Here is a 21,159-nt window from a genome sequence, read left to right on the forward strand (position 1 = left end):
ATAAAATATTCAATAGAGCAAGAAGGTATAACAATTATAAACACTTATGTACCTAATAGACCATCAAAATACACAAGGTAAAAACTGACAGAATTGAAGGCAGAAATAGTTTTACAATAGTAGTTGGAGACTTCAGTACCCTACTCATAATAATAGATAGACTATAAGTAAGGAAATAGAGGGCATAACCAACTAGAGCTAACAGACATACAAAATATTGAAAGATTCCATGCAAAAAAATTTTAGGACTAATAAACGAATTCGACAAAGTAGTAGCATACAAAGTCCATATGCAAAAATTTGTTATGCTTCTCTATACTAACAATGAACAACCTGAAAGAAAATTACAAAAACAGTTCCATTTACTGGAACAGTGCCGTTAAAAAAAATAAAATACTTAGGAATTAAGTTAACCAAAGGGGTAAAAGACTCGTACAATAAAATCTACAAAACATTGCTGAAAGAAATTAAAGAATACATAACTAAACACACCTCATGTTCATGGATTAGAAGATGTAGTATTGTTAAAATGTCAGTGCTATTCAGAGATCTGCAGATTCAGTGCAACCCCTATCAAAATTCCAATGATTTTTTTCCCCAAAAATAGAAAAACCCATCCTAAAATTTATATAGAATCTCATGGGACCCCAAATAGCCAAAACATTTTTTGAAAAGGAATAGCAAAACTGGATGACTCACACTTCCAGATTTCACTTACTACAGAGCTACAGTAATCAAAACAGTATGGTACTCGCATGAAGATAGACTTACAAGACCAATGGAATAGAATAGAGAACCCAGAAACAAAACCTCACATATATGGTCAACTGAAGTTTCACAAAAGTGCCACTACCATTCAATGGTGAAAGGACAATCTTTTCAACAAATGGTTCTGGGAAAACTGGATTTCCATATGCGAAACAATGAATTTGGACCTTCACCTAATACCACATATAAAAATTAACTCCAAATGGATCAAAGACCTAAATATAACACATAAAACAATACAGTTCTTAGAAGAAAACATTAAACAAAAGCTTCATGACATTGGATTTGGCAATGCTTTCTTGGGTTATGACACCAGAAGCAGAGGCAACAAAAGCAAAAATAGACAAATTGGACTTCACAGTTATTCAACAGACTAAAATGGCAACCCATAGAATGGGAGAAAATATTTGCGAACCCTATACTTGATAAGGGATTAATATCCAGAATATATAGAGAACTTCTTAAAGTCCAAAACAAAAGAACATTCCAACTCAAAAATAGGCCAAGAACTTGAATAGACATTTCTCCAAAGAAGATATATGAATGATTAATAAGCACATGAAAAGATGCCCAAGATCATTAATTATTAAGGAAAGACAAATCAAAACTACATTGAGATACCACCTCACACCCATTATGATGGCTGATACCAACAAGCAAAAACAGAAAACATGTTGCTGAGAATGTGGAGAAATTGGAACTCGTGTGCCCACTGCCATTGGGAAAGTAAATGATGCAGCTGCTGTGGAAAACAGTATGGCAGTTGCTCAAAAAAAAAAAAAAAAATAACCATGTAGTCAGCAATATCACTTCTGGGTCTAAATTAAGAGAATTGAAAGCATGGTCTCAAAGAGATATTTGTACATTCATGTTCACAGCTGCATCATTATTCACAGTAGCCAAAAGGTGGATAAATGTCTATGAGTAGATGAATGGATAAGCAAAATTTGGTGTGTGTGTGTGTGTAAATGGAATATTGTTCAACCTTTAAGAGGAAATTCTGACACCTGTTACCACATGGATGAACTTTAAGGACATTTTGCCTAGGGCGCCTGGGTGGCTCAGTTGGTTAAGTGACTGCCTTTGGCTCAGGTCGTGATCCTGGAGTCCCTGGTTCGAGTTCCGCATCGGGCTCCCTGCTCGGCAGGGAGTCTGCTTCTCCCTCTGACCCTCCCCCCTCTCGTGTGCTCTCTCTCATTCTCTCTCTCTCAAATAAATAAATAAAATCTTAAAAAAAAAAAAAAGGATATTTTGCCTAGTGAAATAAGGCAGGCACAAAAAGGTGAATACTGTATGATCTCATTTATATGAGGTACCTAGAGTAGTCAAACTCATAAAAACAGAAAGTAGAATGGTAGTTGCCAGGATTAGCTGGGAGGGGAAATGAGCTGTTTAATGGGTACAGAGTTTCAATTTTGTAAGAGGAAGAAGTTCTGGATAGTGGTTGCACAACAGTATTGAATATATTTAACATGAGTAAACTGTGCACTTAAAAATAGGGTGGTAAATTTTATGTTATGTGTATTTTACTCAAAGAAAATTAGGGAAAGAAAAAAGTCTAAATGTGGGACAGAATCAGTTTTCAGACATTTTGTTGGATGCTTTTTAATATTTTCAAAAACCAACATGTAGGTTTGGTACACTGATTCTTTAATATGTTTCATTTCAAAACTTAAGACTTTTCCTTGATTTAGGATTATGGAAGGATCACTCTCACTTCTTTTAATAATATTTACTATGATTAAACTTATTTCAGGATGGGAGTTGTGAGATGCTTATAAATGGAATGAATAAAAAGAGGAAGAGAGATTTTTCTGAGTTAATTGGCTGGTTAACATCTCCCAGAAGAGAGAGATGAACAGACAATATGTATTCATATAAGAGAAATGATTTCTGTTGGAATTAGCTAGATAATTTTACAAGCCAAAGACAAAGCATAATATATATTAAGCTTCTGGAGAAAAGAAGGGTGTGTTAAGGCAGAAGCACTGGGTTGCTGCCCACTCTAACAGGTGTGTTGCTGCAGCTTATGAGGGGCACAAGCAAACACCTGGCCAAACTGCTTATTTTGTATATTGGTTTGAAGTCCAGAATTGAAAATTTTGTGTGCATGTGGGTTCATGATTTGAAAATGTTCATTTTGGATATCAATCGTTTGTTAACTCTAGTTAATATATAGATTAAAATGAGACTATTTGCAAAACCCCTAATGCCTGATACAGTGTAGTTATTCAGTAAATGTTAGCACCCATGTTTGAGTTTGATTTTTTCTGTGTTGTAAAAAGGGACTAGATTGACCAGGAATTTCCCAAAAGCACATTGCAATCTCTTGAAACTCTAGATTGTAATTTATTGCTGTAAGGTATATCATGATCCTGTGACTGTGTGGCATGCTTGTTCATATTAGACTGTCTCCTGATGACTGAGTCCTCTGATTGGTTCTGGAGGGCTCTTGTAGATGAAAAAAGTACAGTGGGTGGACTCTAAAGAGTCTGTTCTTAGGAGGAGTGACGGTGAGGTTTAAGAAAAGTGACTGGAAGTGGAGAATTAGCCTGCCACTCGGTGAAATTAGAACTGGAAAGGAACTTCGGAGGTGGTTTATTCTGACCTCTCATTTTATGGCCGAGGAGACTGTAGAGAAGTGGTTTGTCCAGTGTCGTAGCTGTAGTGGAGAATCAGAGTCAGCGACTTCTAAAGCTTCTGATACCCAAACACCCTAGAACTTAGACGATAGCGTTTTTACTTGACTGTGTGAATGATAACCTATACATGTCATTTGCACTTTAAAAATAAATCTTATATTTTTATACTTGAGTTTATTGAAATAGATTAATTGAACAGTGCTACCAGAAGTCTCATAAGGAAAATCATTGTTTTAAAAGAAGTAAGAAATTCCTGACTTTTTTCTGTTTCTAGATTAAGTCAGCAAACAAAGAAAACATGGTATTTTGAAGTATGATTAAACTCCTGATGCTGCAGAAGAGGCTAAGAATATTAATGGCCAGATCTAGGTAAGTTGAGGTTTACCGTAGGAAAAAAAAGAAAAAACTTTAAGTTCACATTATATTCTTTTAAACAAGAGATTTTAGTTATGTTTTCTTGAATGCAGTCATGTTGCCTCCTGACTTGCTGTCACCTCCAACAAATAAGGACAAATGGCTTTAATTAAACTAAGGCAGTGTTTATGAATTTAAAATATTCAGCCAACTTGCTGCAGTATTGATCTTCCCAAACGGTAGCTACCTTTTGTTCTTGAATGTACCCTTGGTTACTTTCCCATGTTGCTTTCTTGAGAGAGCTTAGTTACGTTTTTTTTCCCCCTTGAGGACAGTTTTTATTTTTTTTAATGTTACTTATTTTATTTTATTATGTTATGTTAGTCACCATACATTACATCATTAGTTTTTGATGTAGTGATCCATGATTCATTGTTTGCGTATAACACCCAGTGCTCCATGCAGAACGTGCCCTCTTTAATACCCATCACCAGGCTAACCCATCCCCCCCCCTCCCCTCTAGAACCCTCAGTTTGTTTCTCAGAGTCCATAGCCTCTCATGGTTCGTCTCCCCCTCCAATTTCCCCCCCTTCATTTTTCCCTTCCTGCTAGCTTCTTTTTTTTTTTTTTAACATATAATTCAGAGCATAGTTATGTTTTTGCTGAGTTATGAATTTGGTTGGGTAAGATGGTGAAATCATGTGGTTTTTTATCAAGTGTTTACAGTATTAATGCACATTATTAGGTCTTACACAACTCAGATGTGGTCTCCAAATATTAATCTGGTGGTCATAAATGCAGAATATCTAGGATTTTGCCTTTTCCCTTGCCTTGGAGTTTGTGGTTCAGGAGGAGGACTCAGAGATGTGGATCAGACGCCACCTTAAAAAGTCTCCTTCTGTGTTGGAAGATTGACCACAACTTCCCATTGTTTCAGCTGTTTCAGTCTCCCGCTCCTCCTAAGCCTGTTCTTCAACCTTACTGAGGCCTCCTGTTCCTGTTTGCCTCCATTTTGTCCCCATTTCATCAGGCCTCTTCTTTCTATACTTCTGTCCTGACCAGACCTGGTGATCCATCATTTCAAACCCCCGTTATTGCCAATATCCTTTAATTTCCTTGTCCTCTTAACCCTCTGACCCTGGGTCACCTGAACGGTCTGCCCTCTGAACTGCTGAGCGCTGCTGCAAACACAGCATAATCTTCCTCTCCAGCCTTCGCTGAGCTCTCAGGGCAGCCTGCTTAATCATCCTGCTACCTTTCTGGGGCAGCCCCTCTGTGAATAATCCTGCCTTCTCCTCAAGTCCCTCATCCTGCAGACTTGCCTTCTATTTCACAAAGGACATTCAGGATGATAGGTGTTACCTACTTCAGCTTCTCTACTATGCTCCAGCCATCCTTATTGTCTTCCCTCTCTCCTCAGAGGACAAGGCATTCCTACTTCTAGTGGCAGACTTCTCTGGGTCCTGCAACTCCTCTTCTTCAGTCTCCCCTTTTGTCTTGATCCATCGTGTAGCACATTTTTTTCCTTTGCTTTTTGTCCTAAAAATTTTAACCTTTCTTGACCTACTAATCACAAACCTGCATCAATATGTCATCTGAAAACAAATAACTCAGGCAACATATTTTCTTTTGAAACCATGTCTGTCTGCACTGAAGCACTTTGCCCTTTCCTTTCTGAACCTGTTCTTGAAAGAGCACTTTCCATTCCTGGGGGGCTACTTCCTTATCTTCCATTTGTTCACTTCAGTTTGGTTTCTGCCTCTACCAGTCTACCATGAGTGGAACCCTCCTTCTTGACACTTTCTTTTTTCAGTTGGTACTATTTTGATTTTTTTTTTCTCCTTCACTTCTTCCCTCTCTTTCAATACTTCCACATTTCCCAGAATTAGAATTGAAATTCCCCAGAATTCCAACTGTAGACCCCTCTTTATACTGTCCTTGGGCAGTGTTTTCTGTTTTATGACTTCAAATACCATGTGTGTATCAGTATTTTACCTCCTTCCTCAAATCCGTACTCATGTATTTAACTCTCTGTTGCATATCTCCATTTGGTTGTTCTCTAGAATCTCCACTTAACATGTCTAAAACTGAACTAACCACCATCACTTCCACTTGAAGACCACTGTGGTGTTTTCTGTCTCAGGTAATAGAACCAGCACCCAGCATCTGCCACACTGGAAACCGCCTCTTCCTTCCTGTCTGCCTAGCCAACTGCTCCATGCTGCTGACGGGTCTCCCTGAATAGTTTAAAAATTCCTCTTTTTTTTGTCTTCATTCCTCGTATTGCTGTTCTGGTGTCAGGTCTGTAGCATATTTCATTTTTCGATGTTCTCCAACTGGTTTTTCTTCTCTGAACTGAACTGCCACTTAAATTTATTCTGCAGGTGGATATATTTAAAATGAAGTCCTGAGCACCTCACTTTCCTGCTTCAAATTCTTCGCTGGCTTTCCATCATGTGTAGGATAAAATCCATTCTCCTTAGTATGGCATACAAGGCTTTTGGGTCACATGTTAGGCTTTTCATTAATTGTTGTTGTACTGAATTGACACAGTTCGTGTGGATAGAGTTTTCAAGTAGGTTGTACCCCCACCCACATATCCTTGACAACACAGGAGGTGCTGCCTTTAACAGGTAGCCCGTGAAGGTGGCAGGGAGAAGAATGATTTTCTAGGGGCCCCGGGCCGGCTCAGTCGGTGAAGCATGTGGCTCTTGATCTCGGGGTTGTGAGTTTGAACCCCACGTTGGGTATAGAGATTACCTAAAAAGGTTAAAAAAAAAAACTAAAACAAAAGAAGAATGATTTTCTACTCCTTTTGAGAAATAGTTTAAAAACATTCCTTTGAGGCGCCACCTTTTGAGGCAGAAGCGACACTGTAGTCATCTCTTAGCTCTTTATGTTCAGGAGCAGGTCAGTGGTGAGGATGGGTAAGACTTTGTTTCTATCATTTGTCCCTCTACTGGAAAAAAAAATGTTTTTAGTATTCTTTTGCCTCTTTCTCATCCCATAATTTATTAAGTAGTTTTAGGCATTCCTTGTTTTATTACACTTTGCTTTATTACGCTTTGCAGATACTGTGATTTTTACAAATGGAAGGTTTGTGGCAACCCTGCTTTGAGCAAGTCTGTCAAAGCCATTTTTCCAACAGCATTTGCTCACTTTGTGTCTCTGTGTCATATTTTGGTAATTCTCACAGTATTTCAAACTTTTTCATTATTATTATATTTGTTATGATGATCTGGGATCAGTGATAATGACTCACTGAAAGCTTAGATGATGGTCAGCATTTTTAGCAATGAAGTATTTTTTAATGAAGGTGCATACATTGTTTTGTTAGACATACTGCTATTGCACATGAATAGACTGTGGTATAGTGCAAAACATAACTTTTATATGCACTGGGAAACCCAAAAGTTGATTTGACTCGCTTTATTGTGACATTGCTTTTTTGCCAAGGTCTGGAAGCAAACCTGCAATATCTCCAAGGTATGCCTGTATTAATTTTTTTTTTTTTAAGATTTTATTTATTTATTTGTCAGAGAGAGAGAGTGGAGAGCACAACCAGGGAGGGCGGCAGGCAGAGGGAGAAGCAGGCTCCCCACTGAGCAGGGAGCCCGATGCGGGACTCGATCCCAGGACCCTGAGATCATGACCTGAGCTGAAGGCAGACACTTAACCGGCTGAGCCACCCAGGCGTCCCAAATCTTTTTCTTTTAAATACCTTATTTATTTATTTGTCAGAGAGAGAGAGAGAGCACAAGCAGGGGGAGCGGCAGGCAGAGGAAGAAGCAGGCTCCCCACTGAGCAGGGAGCCCGATGTGGGACTCGATCCCAGGACCCTGGGATCATGACCTGAGCTGAAGGCAGGCACTTAACAGACTGAGCCACCCAGGTGCCCCTAATTTCTTTAAATTAAACACTTACAGACCACGTCAGGACATGGTTATGTCAGCTGATATGCTTAGTGCCCTAGAAAATTAAGAAGAAAAGGTTCCTATCTTCAGGGAAATCACAGTGAAGTGAATGTTGAGACAGATAAACGTTACAGTAGAATGTGATAAATGCCATGATAGAGTCATATCTATTTGACTAGGAAGACACTGGATGCCATCTAGCTTCAAGTTACTTGGAGTCCCAGATCCCTACCTCGTTATTCAGGACCTTTATGTGGTTTGGGCCCTGCTTGTGTTACAGCCGACCCTGTACTCCAGTCGTCTTAGACACCTCACTTTTTTCCTGAATGCAGTACCACCTTTCATGATCTTTCATGACCTTTGTCTTTGTATTCTTTGTACTCTTAACTGTCTCAAGTAACATATTTCTATTTTTTGCCCAGCGCATTGTTTCTGTTCACCCTTTTGAGTACCAGCTCAAATGGTGCTTCCTGCCCTGCTAACCCAGAAAGTTATTTGCTCCCTTTTCTGTGCCCACAGAACTCTTCTCATATTTTCATATAACATTTAATCATAATGCATTATCTGTTTACATCTCTGTCTCTCCCTCTAGACTCATGACTCTTCAGAAGTACATACTGTGACTTAATCATCTTTATGCCATGTTATTTAGCTGGCATATTACTTAGAGCAAACTACCGAATACGAGTCTTAATTAACTTTACTATTTTACTTATCACTTCTTTTGGTTTGTGCACTGGTACACTTTTTCATCTGCTTAATACTTACACCTGCCAGCATTCTTTACCTTTGTTAAGTACATACAGTTCAGTTCATTCAGCTCACAAGAGACAGAGCACTACTGTGGGCTAGGTAATGTGTTAGGCATGGGGAATGCAAATTAGTTCTTGGGAAGGAGCTTACAGTGGAGGGGGAGCGATAGTTAAGTAAACAGATGATCTATCGCAATTTCTGCTAAGTAAGCAATGTGAAGAATGCTATGATACTGGGAAGCCCAGGGTGCCTTGGGGGTGTAACTCTCCCAGTTGCTTGGAATCAGAGAAGGCTCCCTGAAGGAACTGCACAGTAGGATCTTGAAGGGAAGGGAGCAGTGTGGAAGGATGTGGCAGGACAAATTGCTCTGGGGGGACTGCTGAGTATGACTTGGGAGGGCTTGAAGCAGAGACAGGGAGTTTAGACTAGATCTGTAGCCAGGGACGAGATGGTGAAGAACCTCGTGTCATGCTGACAAGCTCCGAATGTTTTTCTAAATGTAGTGTGAAGAGCCCCTGAAGAATTTTAAGCCAGTTTTATCAAATTTATGTTTTTAAATATTAAATAGCTTCTTGTGCTTTCTTCCCTCCCCCTTTTCCAAATATTGTCACGTTCATTCTGATTCTTCCCCTTTTTTTAAGTGATGTTTCGGATTTTTCCTTTGTTCATTTGGAGTTTTCTTGAACACTTAGTGTCACCTATAACCTGTTATCTCTAACCTTGTGTGGGAAAGAAGGATTAGACAGACATGCTCTGTCAGTTTTCCCAGAATTCTCTATGTTGAGTTACTCCTTGATTGTTCGGTTTTCTCTCTTAATGAATATTCCAAATTTGTTTTTGTGTCTTATTTACCAGTCAGCTTTTGCCTGGTGAGGTACATAAAGGATATACTACAGTGAGTAATAAGAATCAAAATACCTTCCAGCCTTAAAGTCCAACATCCCTTTGGCATTTTATTAAAAGAGGGACATGAAATTTCTGATAAACTATTGAGGGTTAATTCCATGAATGACTTTATTTAAATAGTGTTACATATGAGATGAGACCTTAATTGGTTTGTTTGTTTTTTTTTTAAAGATAATTTTAAAATAGGCAGACCTTTGCAAATTAAACTGGAAATTTGAGATTTCTATGAAGTCTACCTCACAAAATTATTTTCCTTGTCACTGAGCAAAATTTACCAGCTGAATGTTTGAAATCTAGCTCAGCCCTGTACCTTCTTGGGCTTAAATTTCCTCATCAAAATAATGCAGGACTTGTGATAGATGATTTCTAAAGTCTTTTTCTGTTTTATGAGTTTTGTATCCTACATTTAATAATTTTTTCCAAATTATCTTCCATGTAGTGCTCACATGGTCTTCTGAAGAAGCCATGGGTAGCTGTTGTAGCTGTCCAGATAAAGACACTGTCCCAGATAACCATCGGAACAAATTTAAGGTTAGTAAAACTGGTTGAGTTATCTCTCTCTGCCTACTCGGATGTTCTTCTTTTTCTTCACATTATATATCATACTTCCTCATTTTTATCTCTAGACTCTTCTATTTCTCTTTGTGTCTATTCTGCCTTTTCTTGTTTTAACAAATGATGACAATATGTTCTTACTGACAGTGTGGAATCCTCTTTTACTTTCCATTTGGTCCTCTATATCCAATTAGAGCCATACAGTTCTAGTAAAAAAAAAATTTTTAATGCCATTTTATAGGTGCCTCTTCAGTCTGGTCACCACCTCCCAGTCATTGCTTCATGTCTGGATAATTTCTTAGCAGAACTCTGCCTTGAGTCAGTCACCTTTGTGATCCGTCCTGCAGTTGACATCATATTAATCTTCCTCTTTCATCATTCTAAAACTTCTGGTGTTCTGTTACCTAGAGCACAGATGCTCCATTTCTTACCTCTCCACAGCCATTTAGTGTCTCCCGTAGCCTGACCTCAGGTTGTCATACATCATGGCCTCTGGATCACACAGACCCAGGTGTAAGTCGAAACCGTGTTACTTTGTAGCTTTGTGACCTTGGGCAGGTTACATTATCACTGTGTGTTTGTCCCAGTTTTGTACAGTACAGTGGAAAAGATAGCATTACCTGCAGTTTAGGATTGTTATAGGGATTAAATGGAAAAAATATGTGGAAAGCGCTCTGCCAGTCCCAGGAATATAGACAGTTTTCTCCAAGTGTTACCTACTACTCATAGTCTCTGGCCATTTTCAGAAACGCAGCAGTGTAAGGCCTCCCCTTCCGTGAACTCTGTGCCAGTCTTGTCTTGGTCTCTCTGAAACATACCTTCTTCGTCTCTGCTATAGCACTGCATCTTCAGGATATGCCCCACAACCGCTGACCCACTGGTTCTCTCCTGAGGCCCAGCCGAAGTCCCTCCTCTTCTCATGTGAAGGCTTCCCCAGCCACCCTAGGCCACAGTTACTGCCTTTTGCAGCCTCTGTTGCACCCATTTGTCCATTGCTCATATACAGCTTTGTGTTGACTTCATGTTTGTGTATCTTCTATGCTCACTGGGCATGTGAGCTTCTTGTGGATAGAACCAGATATTTCACTGCTACATAGTCCATGCCCTGCACACACGTTGGTTGATGAATGAACTAACAAATGAGCGAATAAGTGAACCAATCAGCAACAGTGCCTTTTACTGATAGACTGGTGAAATACGTGTGTGACCGTCAAGTGACAACATTAGGTGGGCACTAATTAAACGTTCTTTTTTAGGTCATTAATGTGGATGATGATGGGAATGAGTTAGGTTCTGGCATAATGGAACTTACAGACACAGAACTGATTTTATACACTCGCAAACGTGACTCGGTAAAATGGCACTACCTCTGCCTGCGGCGCTATGGCTATGATTCAAATCTCTTTTCTTTTGAAAGTGGCCGAAGGTGTCAAACTGGACAAGGTAGGTAGATCCTTTAGTTTTTTTTGTTCCCCAAACAGTAACACATTTGAAAATTGTTCTTTCAGTTATTCTATTTACAATGTTTAAATGAATACTTTTTTCCTGATAGAAAAAACATTCCCCAACTAAGTGGATTGTTAAGAAAAGAGATAGAGTAAACTGTGTCTTCATTTATCAGGAATTTATTAAGCACATTCTCTTTGTACAGAATTTTGACTCATATTATTTAAGATTTTCAGTAGATGATTAGTTGCAGTAAATTGACTGTGTATCTTTACTGTTACAACTTTTTGGGGAAAGAACCTAAACTTTAGAGTCAAAGAGAACACGGTTTGATTTTTTTGCTACCTACTGCTTGAAAGGTCTTGGGCAAGTTACATGATCTCTGTGGAACATCAGGTTTCTTCTCTATCGGAGAGGAATGCTAATCCCTACTTTATAGAACTGTTGTAATAATTAAACAAGGTAAGGATTCTAAGTAAACCATCCAGCAAGGGACTGTCAAATGGTAAAGGATCACCTTGGTAATGGTGACTTGGGTGCCCCCTGCTGTTAAAAAGCAGACCAAAGCAAGTGTTCAAATCTTGTTTTTGTCTGCCTTGTTTTGGGCTCTCTCACTTAGACATAGGAAAATTAGTCTGTGAATTTCCTTTTGGGTTTATGTTTTGAAACAGAGAATATCATTAATTTATCAGACATCTATTTAAAGGGCCTTTCTTCCTGTCAGTGCATAGAATGCTTACTTTACAGTTTTGTTCTTTGACAGGTGTTCCTGTATCTTTTTTAAAGCTATAGCTACCATTTTCCCCTTCTCTTTTATATTTGTAGGAATCTTTGCCTTTAAGTGTGCCCGTGCAGAAGAATTATTTAACATGTTGCAAGAGATTATGCAAAATAATAGTATAAATGTGGTGGAAGAGCCAGTGGTAGAAAGGAATAATCATCAGACAGAATTGGAAGTCCCCAGAACACCTCGAACACCTACAAGTAAGTACCAATTTTCCCTCTTGTATTTTGGGAAGTTTTCAATTAGCAAGAATCACGCCTCAGATAAACCTCATTGGCTACGATACTGCCACTGCGCAAAGCTCCCTCTTGTATTTTGAATAATAGACATTTATAAACTTTGGATTATGGATATTTAATCTGTAACGCCTTAGAAATCACCATTGGCTAATGTAAGTGTAATGGTTGTCAGTTTTTTTTTTAAACTGTTAGAGCTATAATTATAAACATTTTTAATATTTTAAGTAAGAAAATGTTAAAAGTTCTATGTTACCTATAATGTGAATGTGAAGTTGGAGTGGAAGGAGGGTGTTGTTTGTGCTCTGGTTTCTGTTGTGTCTTGCCAGAAACACCTTGCTTAATTTTCTCAGTGCAGATTCCATTTTCATTCACTTTTATCTCTCTGTCCTGCCCCGATATCCTGCTTTTCTTCTTAAACCACTAAACAAAAACTCAGCTCCAGGGTTTGCTGCTCAGAATTTACCTAATGGATATCCCCGATATCCCTCATTTGGAGATGCCTCATCCCACCCCTCAAGCAGACATCCTTCTGTGGGAAGTGCACGCCTGCCTTCAGTAGGTGAAGAATCTACACATCCTTTGCTTGTGGCCGAGGAACAAGTAAGCATGTACTACTGTCTAACGGGATAATGGATTAAAGTGTGGAGTGAAAGCATTACTGCGCTGATAGGTGGAAATTTTAGTCTGAATTTTAGCTTTCACTGTTTGTTTATGACTTTTGTAGTGAAGAATCCGAGGAAACAGCTTATATTTTCTAACATATGCCAAATACGTAAAGGTGTGGAGGGAAACGTAGCATTACAGTAGCCTGTGGGCTCACAGGAGAGGTGCATCTATAGATAAAAACAGATATAACTAATGGTCAGTTCTTGCTATAATAACCGCTGATGGATTTGGAATTTATACTGCTCTTTATATCAGTGGACTACTAGCAGGAAGGTAGATTTTGTTGTCAATGTTTTTATGAAGCTATTTAACGTTTCTAACTATTCTGTTTTTCATTTGAGGAATGAAGTATTTGGTTGAACATTGTCTATATATTAATTAGTTATTCTTATCTTTTGTAAACCAAATGGTCACATATCATTAAGAAATTTTTACTGTTTTAAAATCTGTTTCTCTGTGTTCTTTACATAGTAAATGAGTTCTTATTTACTATAATTACACTTCCCTCAGTTTTTACATTTTATTTTTGAATTTTTTCAAATTTTTTGTATAGTCTTCCAAACTTTTTTTAAAGATTTATTTATTTTAGAGAGAGAGACCTCGCTCGCTTGTGGGGGGGGAGGGGCAGAGGGAGAAGGAGGGAATCCTAAGCAGACGCCGCCCCCTGCACCTCCCCTCCCCCAGCGCGAAGCCTGATGCAGGGCTCAGTCCCATCACCCTGAGATCATGACCTGAGCCAAAATCAAGAGTTGATACTTAATTGACTGAGCCACCCAGGTGCCCCTAGTCTTCCAAACATTTTTATAGTGTTCCCTCAAAATACTATTGACCTTTTCTTTAAATAGTGATGATTTCTTAGTAGGTGGTATTTATTTTATATCAGTGCATTTTGTAGAACTCTTATTAAATCTAGTAGGGTTTATCTCTTTATTTGGTCACATTATCTGCAAATCATGATAAATTTGTCTTTTTTTTTTAATACTTGTTATTCCTTATTTCTGAATCATGTTTTAATGCATTGATGAGCTTTTCTAAAAACAACATCAAAATGGTAATCCCAATTTGTTCCTGAATTTTTTTTAACAGAATGCTTTTCATTACCAAGTACAATGTTATGTGCTATTTTAGAGTAGTTATTCTGTTTTTTGGTTTTTTTTTAAGATTTTTATTTATTTATTTGAGACAGAGAGGGAGAAGCAGACTCCCCGCTGAGCAGCGAGCCCGACATGGGGCTCAGTCCCAGGACCCTGAGATCCTGACCTGAGCCGAAGGCAGGCCGTTAACTGACTGAACCACCCAGGTGCCCCTAGAGTAGTTATTCTTCTATCAAGTAAAGAATGTATTTCCACAATCCTCTCCTCTGTCCACCTTTTTATTAGTGAAAAACAAGGACAGAAGCTTTGAAGGAAGAGTATAGGGAGAAAGCTAATCGATTAAAATTTAACTGATACGGTCAGCCTTTTTTTGTTTTTGTTTTAAGCAAGTTATTGATCCACTCTTCTGTTTTAGGTACATACCTATGTCAACACTACAGGAGTGCAAGAAGAGCGGAAGAACCGCACAAGTGTGCATGTCCCATTGGAGGCGAGGATTTCGAATGCTGAAAGCAACACACCAAAAGAAGAACCAAGTAGTATTGAGGACAGGGACCCTCAGATTCTTCTTGAACCCGAAGGAGTGAAATTTGTCTTAGGACCAACCCCTGTTCAAAAGCAGTTAATGGAAAAAGAGAAACTGGAGCAACTTGGAAGAGACCAAGTCAGCGGAAGTGGTGCCAATAGCACAGAATGGGACACTGGATATGACAGTGACGAGCGAAGAGATGCACCCTCTGTTAACAAACTGGTGTATGAAAATATAAATGGGTTATCTATCCCTAGTGCCTCAGGGGTCAGGAGAGGTCGTCTGACATCTAGCAGTACCTCAGATACCCAGAATATCAACAACTCAGCTCAGAGAAGAACTGCATTATTAAACTATGAAAATTTACCAGCTTTGCCTCCTGTTTGGGAAGCCCGCAAGCTAAGTAGGGATGAAGATGACAATTTAGGACCAAAGACCCCATCTCTAAATGGCTACCATAATAATCTAGATCCAATGCATAACTATGTAAATACAGAGAATGTAACAGTGCCAGCAAGTGCTCACAAGATAGACTATTCGAGGCGTCGGGACTGTACTCCGACAGTCTTTAACTTTGATATCAGACGCCCAAGTTTAGAACACAGGCAGCTCAATTACATACAGGTTGACTTGGAAGGCGGCAGTGACTCTGACAACCCTCAGACTCCGAAAACGCCTACCACTCCCCTTCCGCAAACGCCTACGAGGCGCACAGAGCTGTATGCTGTGATAGACATCGAGAGAACTGCTGCTATGTCCAATTTGCAGAAAGCACTGCCCCGAGATGACGGCACCTCTAGGAAGACCAGACATAATAGTACTGACCTGCCCATGTGAGCCTGGAAAGCGGTACATCGTTTGCACCTTTGTGAAGTTTTCAAAAATGAAGATGCAAGTGCTTCATTTTCATTTCTAAACACTAACTCCTTTTATAGACTGATAAGATTTTTTTCTGAATATTTCCTGTGCTTCTTTAACTAAAGGGAATTAAAGTAGAGCAGGTACTCATTAAAGAACACTAATTTCAGTATATACTACTCATTACTGTACAGCAGCATTCCCATTTTCACAGTGCCTATTTAAAATGAGAGTTGAAGTGAGTGACATGCTGGTTGATTTTTATCAATATTCTGGACTGACGCATATCATTCATGTCTAAGTCATGGTTGGCATTTAAAACATTTTATAAAGCCTCTTGATAATGTGCATTGCTAACAGATAACTCTAGGCTTTGAAAGTACTCTTTGTAGATTCACTATTCATGGTATATGGCCTCCAGCATGTAACATGAGGAATCCTTTATTTCTTAATTGTAGGCTTTTTGACTTGAGCCAAAACATATGTAAAGGAAATAGAAGTACCACACCTCCTTATATACCAGTCAGTTCCTTTGCCTTCTGCGTTACTAGAAAGAGTCCTGTGCCCGTGAATGTGGTTCGCTCTTGGTGTGTTGAAAGGCAGGAAGGAGACAAGATTTTCTGTTTACTCATCTCATGTCATTTGAAGGGCATGCCCACATATCTTCATCAGAATTACACTAGACGCAAGAAATCAGTCTCAGGTCACTTTACCCAAAAACATTTGGAAATCTGAACCACGGTCTCTTGGAAGTTTCTCTCCTGTAGATTAGTAACAGTGACATTGTTTTCTGGAGGCGTTTGTGCCATTGGGTTGCCGTTTACCTTCAGTTTTTTCCTTTGGCGTTTGGGATGGCTTATTTTGTTGCTTCATGTCTTTTTTCCATTTAAAATGTTTGAGTCTGTATATAGTTTTGAAATTGGATTATGTGTTCGTTGTTGTTTAGTTTGCATTTTTGTCAAATTGTGGTTTTGAAGGTTCATTTGGAACTTACTGTTATTCTATAACAGGGTTGCCCTTGTCCAGTATTTATTTATATGCTGTTTACTGTTCAAGCTGATAAAAATATTCGCTCAATTTGAAACTTCACTTATGTCCATAGGTGATCTCTTTAACAGCCGAGAAAAAAGGAAGCTACTTTTTAACATGCAAAGTTCCCTAAAGGTACTGTGTTTTCTCTGTGGGCACTCTCCCCAGCACTTTAGCAGTGATTCCCTCGTCCCACGGCTGCAATTGTACTTTGCCCACAGTAGTGCTCCTCAGCTCTGCTGTCCTTTCACTCATAGCTGGAGCTTTGATTAACCCTTGATTTCGTTAGAACGTTAGGATTGTTGCCAGCATAGCAGGTACAGAGGAAGTCTTAGAGCAATGAGATTGTGTCATAATTTAAGATTTAAAATGAATTGAAGTTTATATAAACTGAAGAGATTCCATATGTCTAACTCTTGGAAAATCAAGAATGTTCCAGTTTCTCAAACACTAGGAAGACAAGAGATGGTAGAGTGGAAAGGTTAGGTTACTGTTTTCTCTAAATATGAGGAAGTTTGAGATCATGATTTGGATCTATCTACCAGATGTAACTAAGGTTAATTTAGCATGGAAAGGTTTCAGTAATATAGCACCCAACCTGATCAGTAAATAACTTAATTATAGGACAGTGGATGGATTAGCAGAATAATAGAGTGGGACCATTATAAAGAAAATAAATTATTAAAGGTGTCTTTATTATTTTCAGTGCCATTGGTTTATGTGCATAGCAGAATTTTCTTTCTTCTTTTCTTTTTTTTCTGTGAACTTGGTGCTTACTAAAGTGTTCACTGTTCTCTAAAAAGAGAACAGTGGTATAGGTGTGCAGTTTCCATTTTTAATATATTGTCCCATTTATGCTTTCTTCTGAGTAGATTGCTAATCGTGCCAAATTTATGTGATGGTTTTGTAACGTGGAATAAGAATTATAATGGAACCAGTACACGTGGTTTTCTCCAAAACAAGCAGTCAAGACAGAACCTCCAAATGAAAGGGCTGACCTATTGATTCATTTTGGAGGTTGGATACTTTATTTTCTTTCTTTTCCTCATCATTTTCATTTTCCTTCCAGGTTCTACTTAGTTTTTATATATTTTAGGTAGCTCCAATATAATCATTGCAGTTTATGCTTTAAATACTGTGTGCTTTAAAAATGAAAATGGGACCAATTTGTCTGCTACGAATTTGATTTTAGGTACTCTGAGTATTAGGAAGATGTATACAACTGGTGTTTATTTCTAGATGTCTCTGGAAATCACCTGTGTTCCTATTTAATAAAAAGTAATGTAGAACACTACTTGTCCTTTGCAGTAGTCTAGTCGTGGGCATTAAGCTCTGTCCTGGAAGAATGTACCTGTTACTAGGTGCATTTTAGAATGAGATATTTTATTGGGATATAATTGTGGCCATATGTTTCAGATTTTCTGAGACGGACCTAATTTTAGATATTCTGTTCTGTTGATAGACCACGGGATCCCACTTTTTGGTTTTGGAAATATAATCATCGTTCATATGCTTTCCCCCCAATAGAGTCCTCTTTTATCCATACAGGTGATAACAGCTTTTTATCCCAGACCAGGGGTTGGAAACTGATATGGGTATTACCTGTGTTTTTTCTTCATGTGTTTTCTTTCCCAGTTTCATCTTCCTTTAAAAATGAAAATATGGTGCCTTCCCTCCCTCCAGGAAGATTGGCAAATCGTTCCTTTTATTTACTGCTGCTGTGGAGTGATGAGATATGCACTTTACTCTTGAAGACTCAGCAAAAAGCTTTTCACTTCCCAGTATATCCAGAATAGATCACATTTGGGACTTATGAAAATTTGCCAAGCAATCTTTGTTTTTATAGATATTAATGTTGACCCCACAGTTCAATGTTACAAGTCAAGCTAGTGTTTGTTTATTCCCCCCCCCTCAAAAAAATCTGTGGCACAACATATAAAAATGTACCTCAGTAATGTTCTATTAAAAATGGGACAGGGGCCTTATGTTTTCATAATTTCCCAGTAATGTGCCACCATATTTTTGCCTCAAGGTAAAGGTTTTAACAAGCTAAAAAGTACTTCCCACTTCCCCCTGTGCTGTTCCTAACCCATAATGCCCAAGTGTTTTGTGCAATGTGTAGTGTGTGTGTGTAAATATATATATATGTATATGTGTATATACATATATATATAAAAATATCTCCTTGAAATAGACATACCATCAGAGACAACATTCAGAAGTAACTGATGTATTGGCATCGCATTCATATTTCTGATATGTGAGGTATATGGTACTAATTACCTTTTCCCTGATGTTTGCCAAATTTGAATAAAGGCATTGGTACGAAATTATAGAATGTATAGAAAATGTTTTTGGCTTGAAAAACTAACAGATATTTTATGACATACCACAATATACTCTGCCCAAACCAGCACCCTATCTATCCTGTTCTTTACATCCCTATTCCCCATTCCTACTTCCTCATTTTTTGGGGGTATAACATGATTCTTTTGTAGCATCAATACAATTGCAATTCTATGACAATTGGACAATAATAGCATGGAAACGGACTGGTATTAATAGTACAGTAGTCACCGGTGTGCCACATTTGCATTAGTAAATGCAAAATATACATTTTATAAAGGAAAAACTTTGTGTTATGTTTTTATTTTCATTACATTGTATAATACTGTAATATTATTGTATGTCCTAATTTGCATTATAAATGTTTTTTTCCTACATAAAGGCATAAATATAGCAACTTTGTATAAAGGTAGCGTGTTAGATTTTTAATTTTTTCTTTTATAAAAAATTGTCTAACAGTGGGACTACCATTGCCAAATTGTATATGAAATAGGAATTTTATCCCCTATGGTTAATTTCTTTTATAAACATTCCACATTTCTCTAATAAAAGACATAAGTGATACTGTACTATGCATAAATTGTATATTAATGCTGTTTCATATCAGCATTTTAAATTTTGGTTTGCATTTTTAATATTGGCAAAATTTACCACTGTTGATTAAAACCTTGTTGTATATGTAACAACATCTTTTGCCCTCTATCCCTTCCCACCCTTTGTTCTCTGTTTCTCCCTATCAGTGCCAACTTCATACATTTTGTAGCATGGCAATAAAATATAACTTTTACACTGAGGCCAAGTGTGGCTTTTTGGAGGACGTGGAGCTGGGAGGATTGCCCTCTAGTCGTTCTTTGCTTATGACTTTTTGCCATATAAACCGTATCACCAGGCATGAGAAGTTATCTCATATATGATGTAAACATGCTTTTAAGGACAAGTGTGAATGTGCTTTTAAGCTTAATTTCTGTCATAGCAAATAAGAACTAATTTTTTTATCTTTGGAAAAGTCAGAGTTCTTGGAGTACAATCAAACCTTTATTAACTGGAGTACTTAAAGAATAAGCTAATAATTGAATTTAGTTCAACAAGGGCTAAGCAACACATTTTTAAAATCCTTATTTATTGTAGAGTATTAGTATACTGTCCTAAAAATTACATGTAAAATATGGTTTAATCTTAGATGATTTAGGATCTTGCAATGCCTTACTGTTGTCATTCTGGCATAAATTTCCATAATGAGGTACTCAAGTTGATACTGGAAGCTGAGCTGACTATACACTGACCTTAAGCATTCATGAAAAACTGCTTTGTTGAATAAAATCTGATCGGAGTTCTTATGGTTACTTTCCCCTTATTGCCGAAAGTAGATTGCAATAAAACCCCAATAAAAGTTTGGTTGGATACCTATATAAAGTTTTCCTGTATTTATATTTCATACATTTCTTAAAACTTTATGATAAGAGGTTTTATTTCTTAGTCTCATATCATTGCCTCCATTTTCAAAGTGATCATATAATGAATGGGTTAAAGATCATGTTTCATCAAAGCGAAATGAAGTTATAAATATTTGATAGACTCTCTCACAGTTTTATCTATGTGGTCATTCAAACTAGTAGTTCTCAGCTTTGGGACTCCAAACCTATTTTTAAGTCACAGTGTGACACTGCAAAGCCTATTTGGGTACAGCTCAAGATGGAGATCATTTAAACAATGAAGGGGTAGACAAGTCTACACATGATTGGCTGCTTACTGTGTGCCAGACACCATGGAACCCATAGATTGGTTACGATGTGGCAGAGACCGCATCTTGGGAAATGTGGGCATTTGTTCTCAGAAATTAAAAACTTTTTTGGATTAATTTCTGTATTTTTCTTTTGAGGTCCTTTGAAGACAGTAGCTATTCACATGTTATTCTTATTTAATGGATGAACATGAACTAGGTCCTGTGCTACTAATAAAGATAGCAGTCCTTGTGCTCAAAAGGATTTGTAGTTTTCTAATGGGGGCAATGCCCTTCTTCCCCGCCCTGCCCCCTCCCCAGAGAACTAAGCCCTGAGACAAATTGTATATAATAAATTCTTCTGATACCTCTAGAATGGTACTAGCTGTATACCTTAGGAGAATTGAAAAAATTGTTACTCCAATTCTTAATATAAGTGGTATGATATAGACACAGACAAAGGAAGGGCATCCAAACTCAGTCTAAGAATGGAGATTTTGGAGAAAAACCTAGAGGAGGTAATCCCTAAGGTGTTTCGATGAGAGTCTTCATAGAT

The 21,159-nt window shown here is 38.0% G+C and overlaps 1 protein-coding gene and 1 pseudogene across 7 annotated transcripts in view; one reads left to right on the plus strand and one right to left on the minus strand.

Moving 5' to 3' along the window:
- The window catches only part of FRS2 (fibroblast growth factor receptor substrate 2), a 110,369-nt gene extending 90,692 nt beyond the window's left edge, over positions 1-19,677 (plus strand). For 4 of the 7 annotated variants that reach the window (XM_078076273.1, XM_036110390.2, XM_036110387.2 and 1 more), the window contains 6 exons: positions 3,685-3,779; positions 9,777-9,868; positions 11,149-11,335; positions 12,164-12,322; positions 12,798-12,961; positions 14,537-19,677. In XM_078076273.1, coding sequence (XP_077932399.1) covers positions 9,803-9,868; positions 11,149-11,335; positions 12,164-12,322; positions 12,798-12,961; positions 14,537-15,487 — 1,527 coding nt within the window. In that variant the 5' untranslated portion in view covers positions 3,685-3,779; positions 9,777-9,802 and the 3' untranslated portion in view covers positions 15,488-19,677. The remainder of the gene's footprint in view (positions 1-3,684; positions 3,780-9,776; positions 9,869-11,148; positions 11,336-12,163; positions 12,323-12,797; positions 12,962-14,536) is intronic. The other 3 variants (XM_036110386.2, XM_078076270.1, XM_036110391.2) reach the window with 1 other exon arrangement.
- On the minus strand, positions 12,314-12,425 carry LOC118547155 (U4 spliceosomal RNA; annotated as a pseudogene).
- Positions 19,678-21,159: the final 1,482 nt, after the last annotated feature.

Source organism: Halichoerus grypus, chromosome 6 (genome assembly GCF_964656455.1).
Source record: "Halichoerus grypus chromosome 6, mHalGry1.hap1.1, whole genome shotgun sequence".
NCBI lineage: Eukaryota > Metazoa > Chordata > Mammalia > Carnivora > Phocidae > Halichoerus > Halichoerus grypus.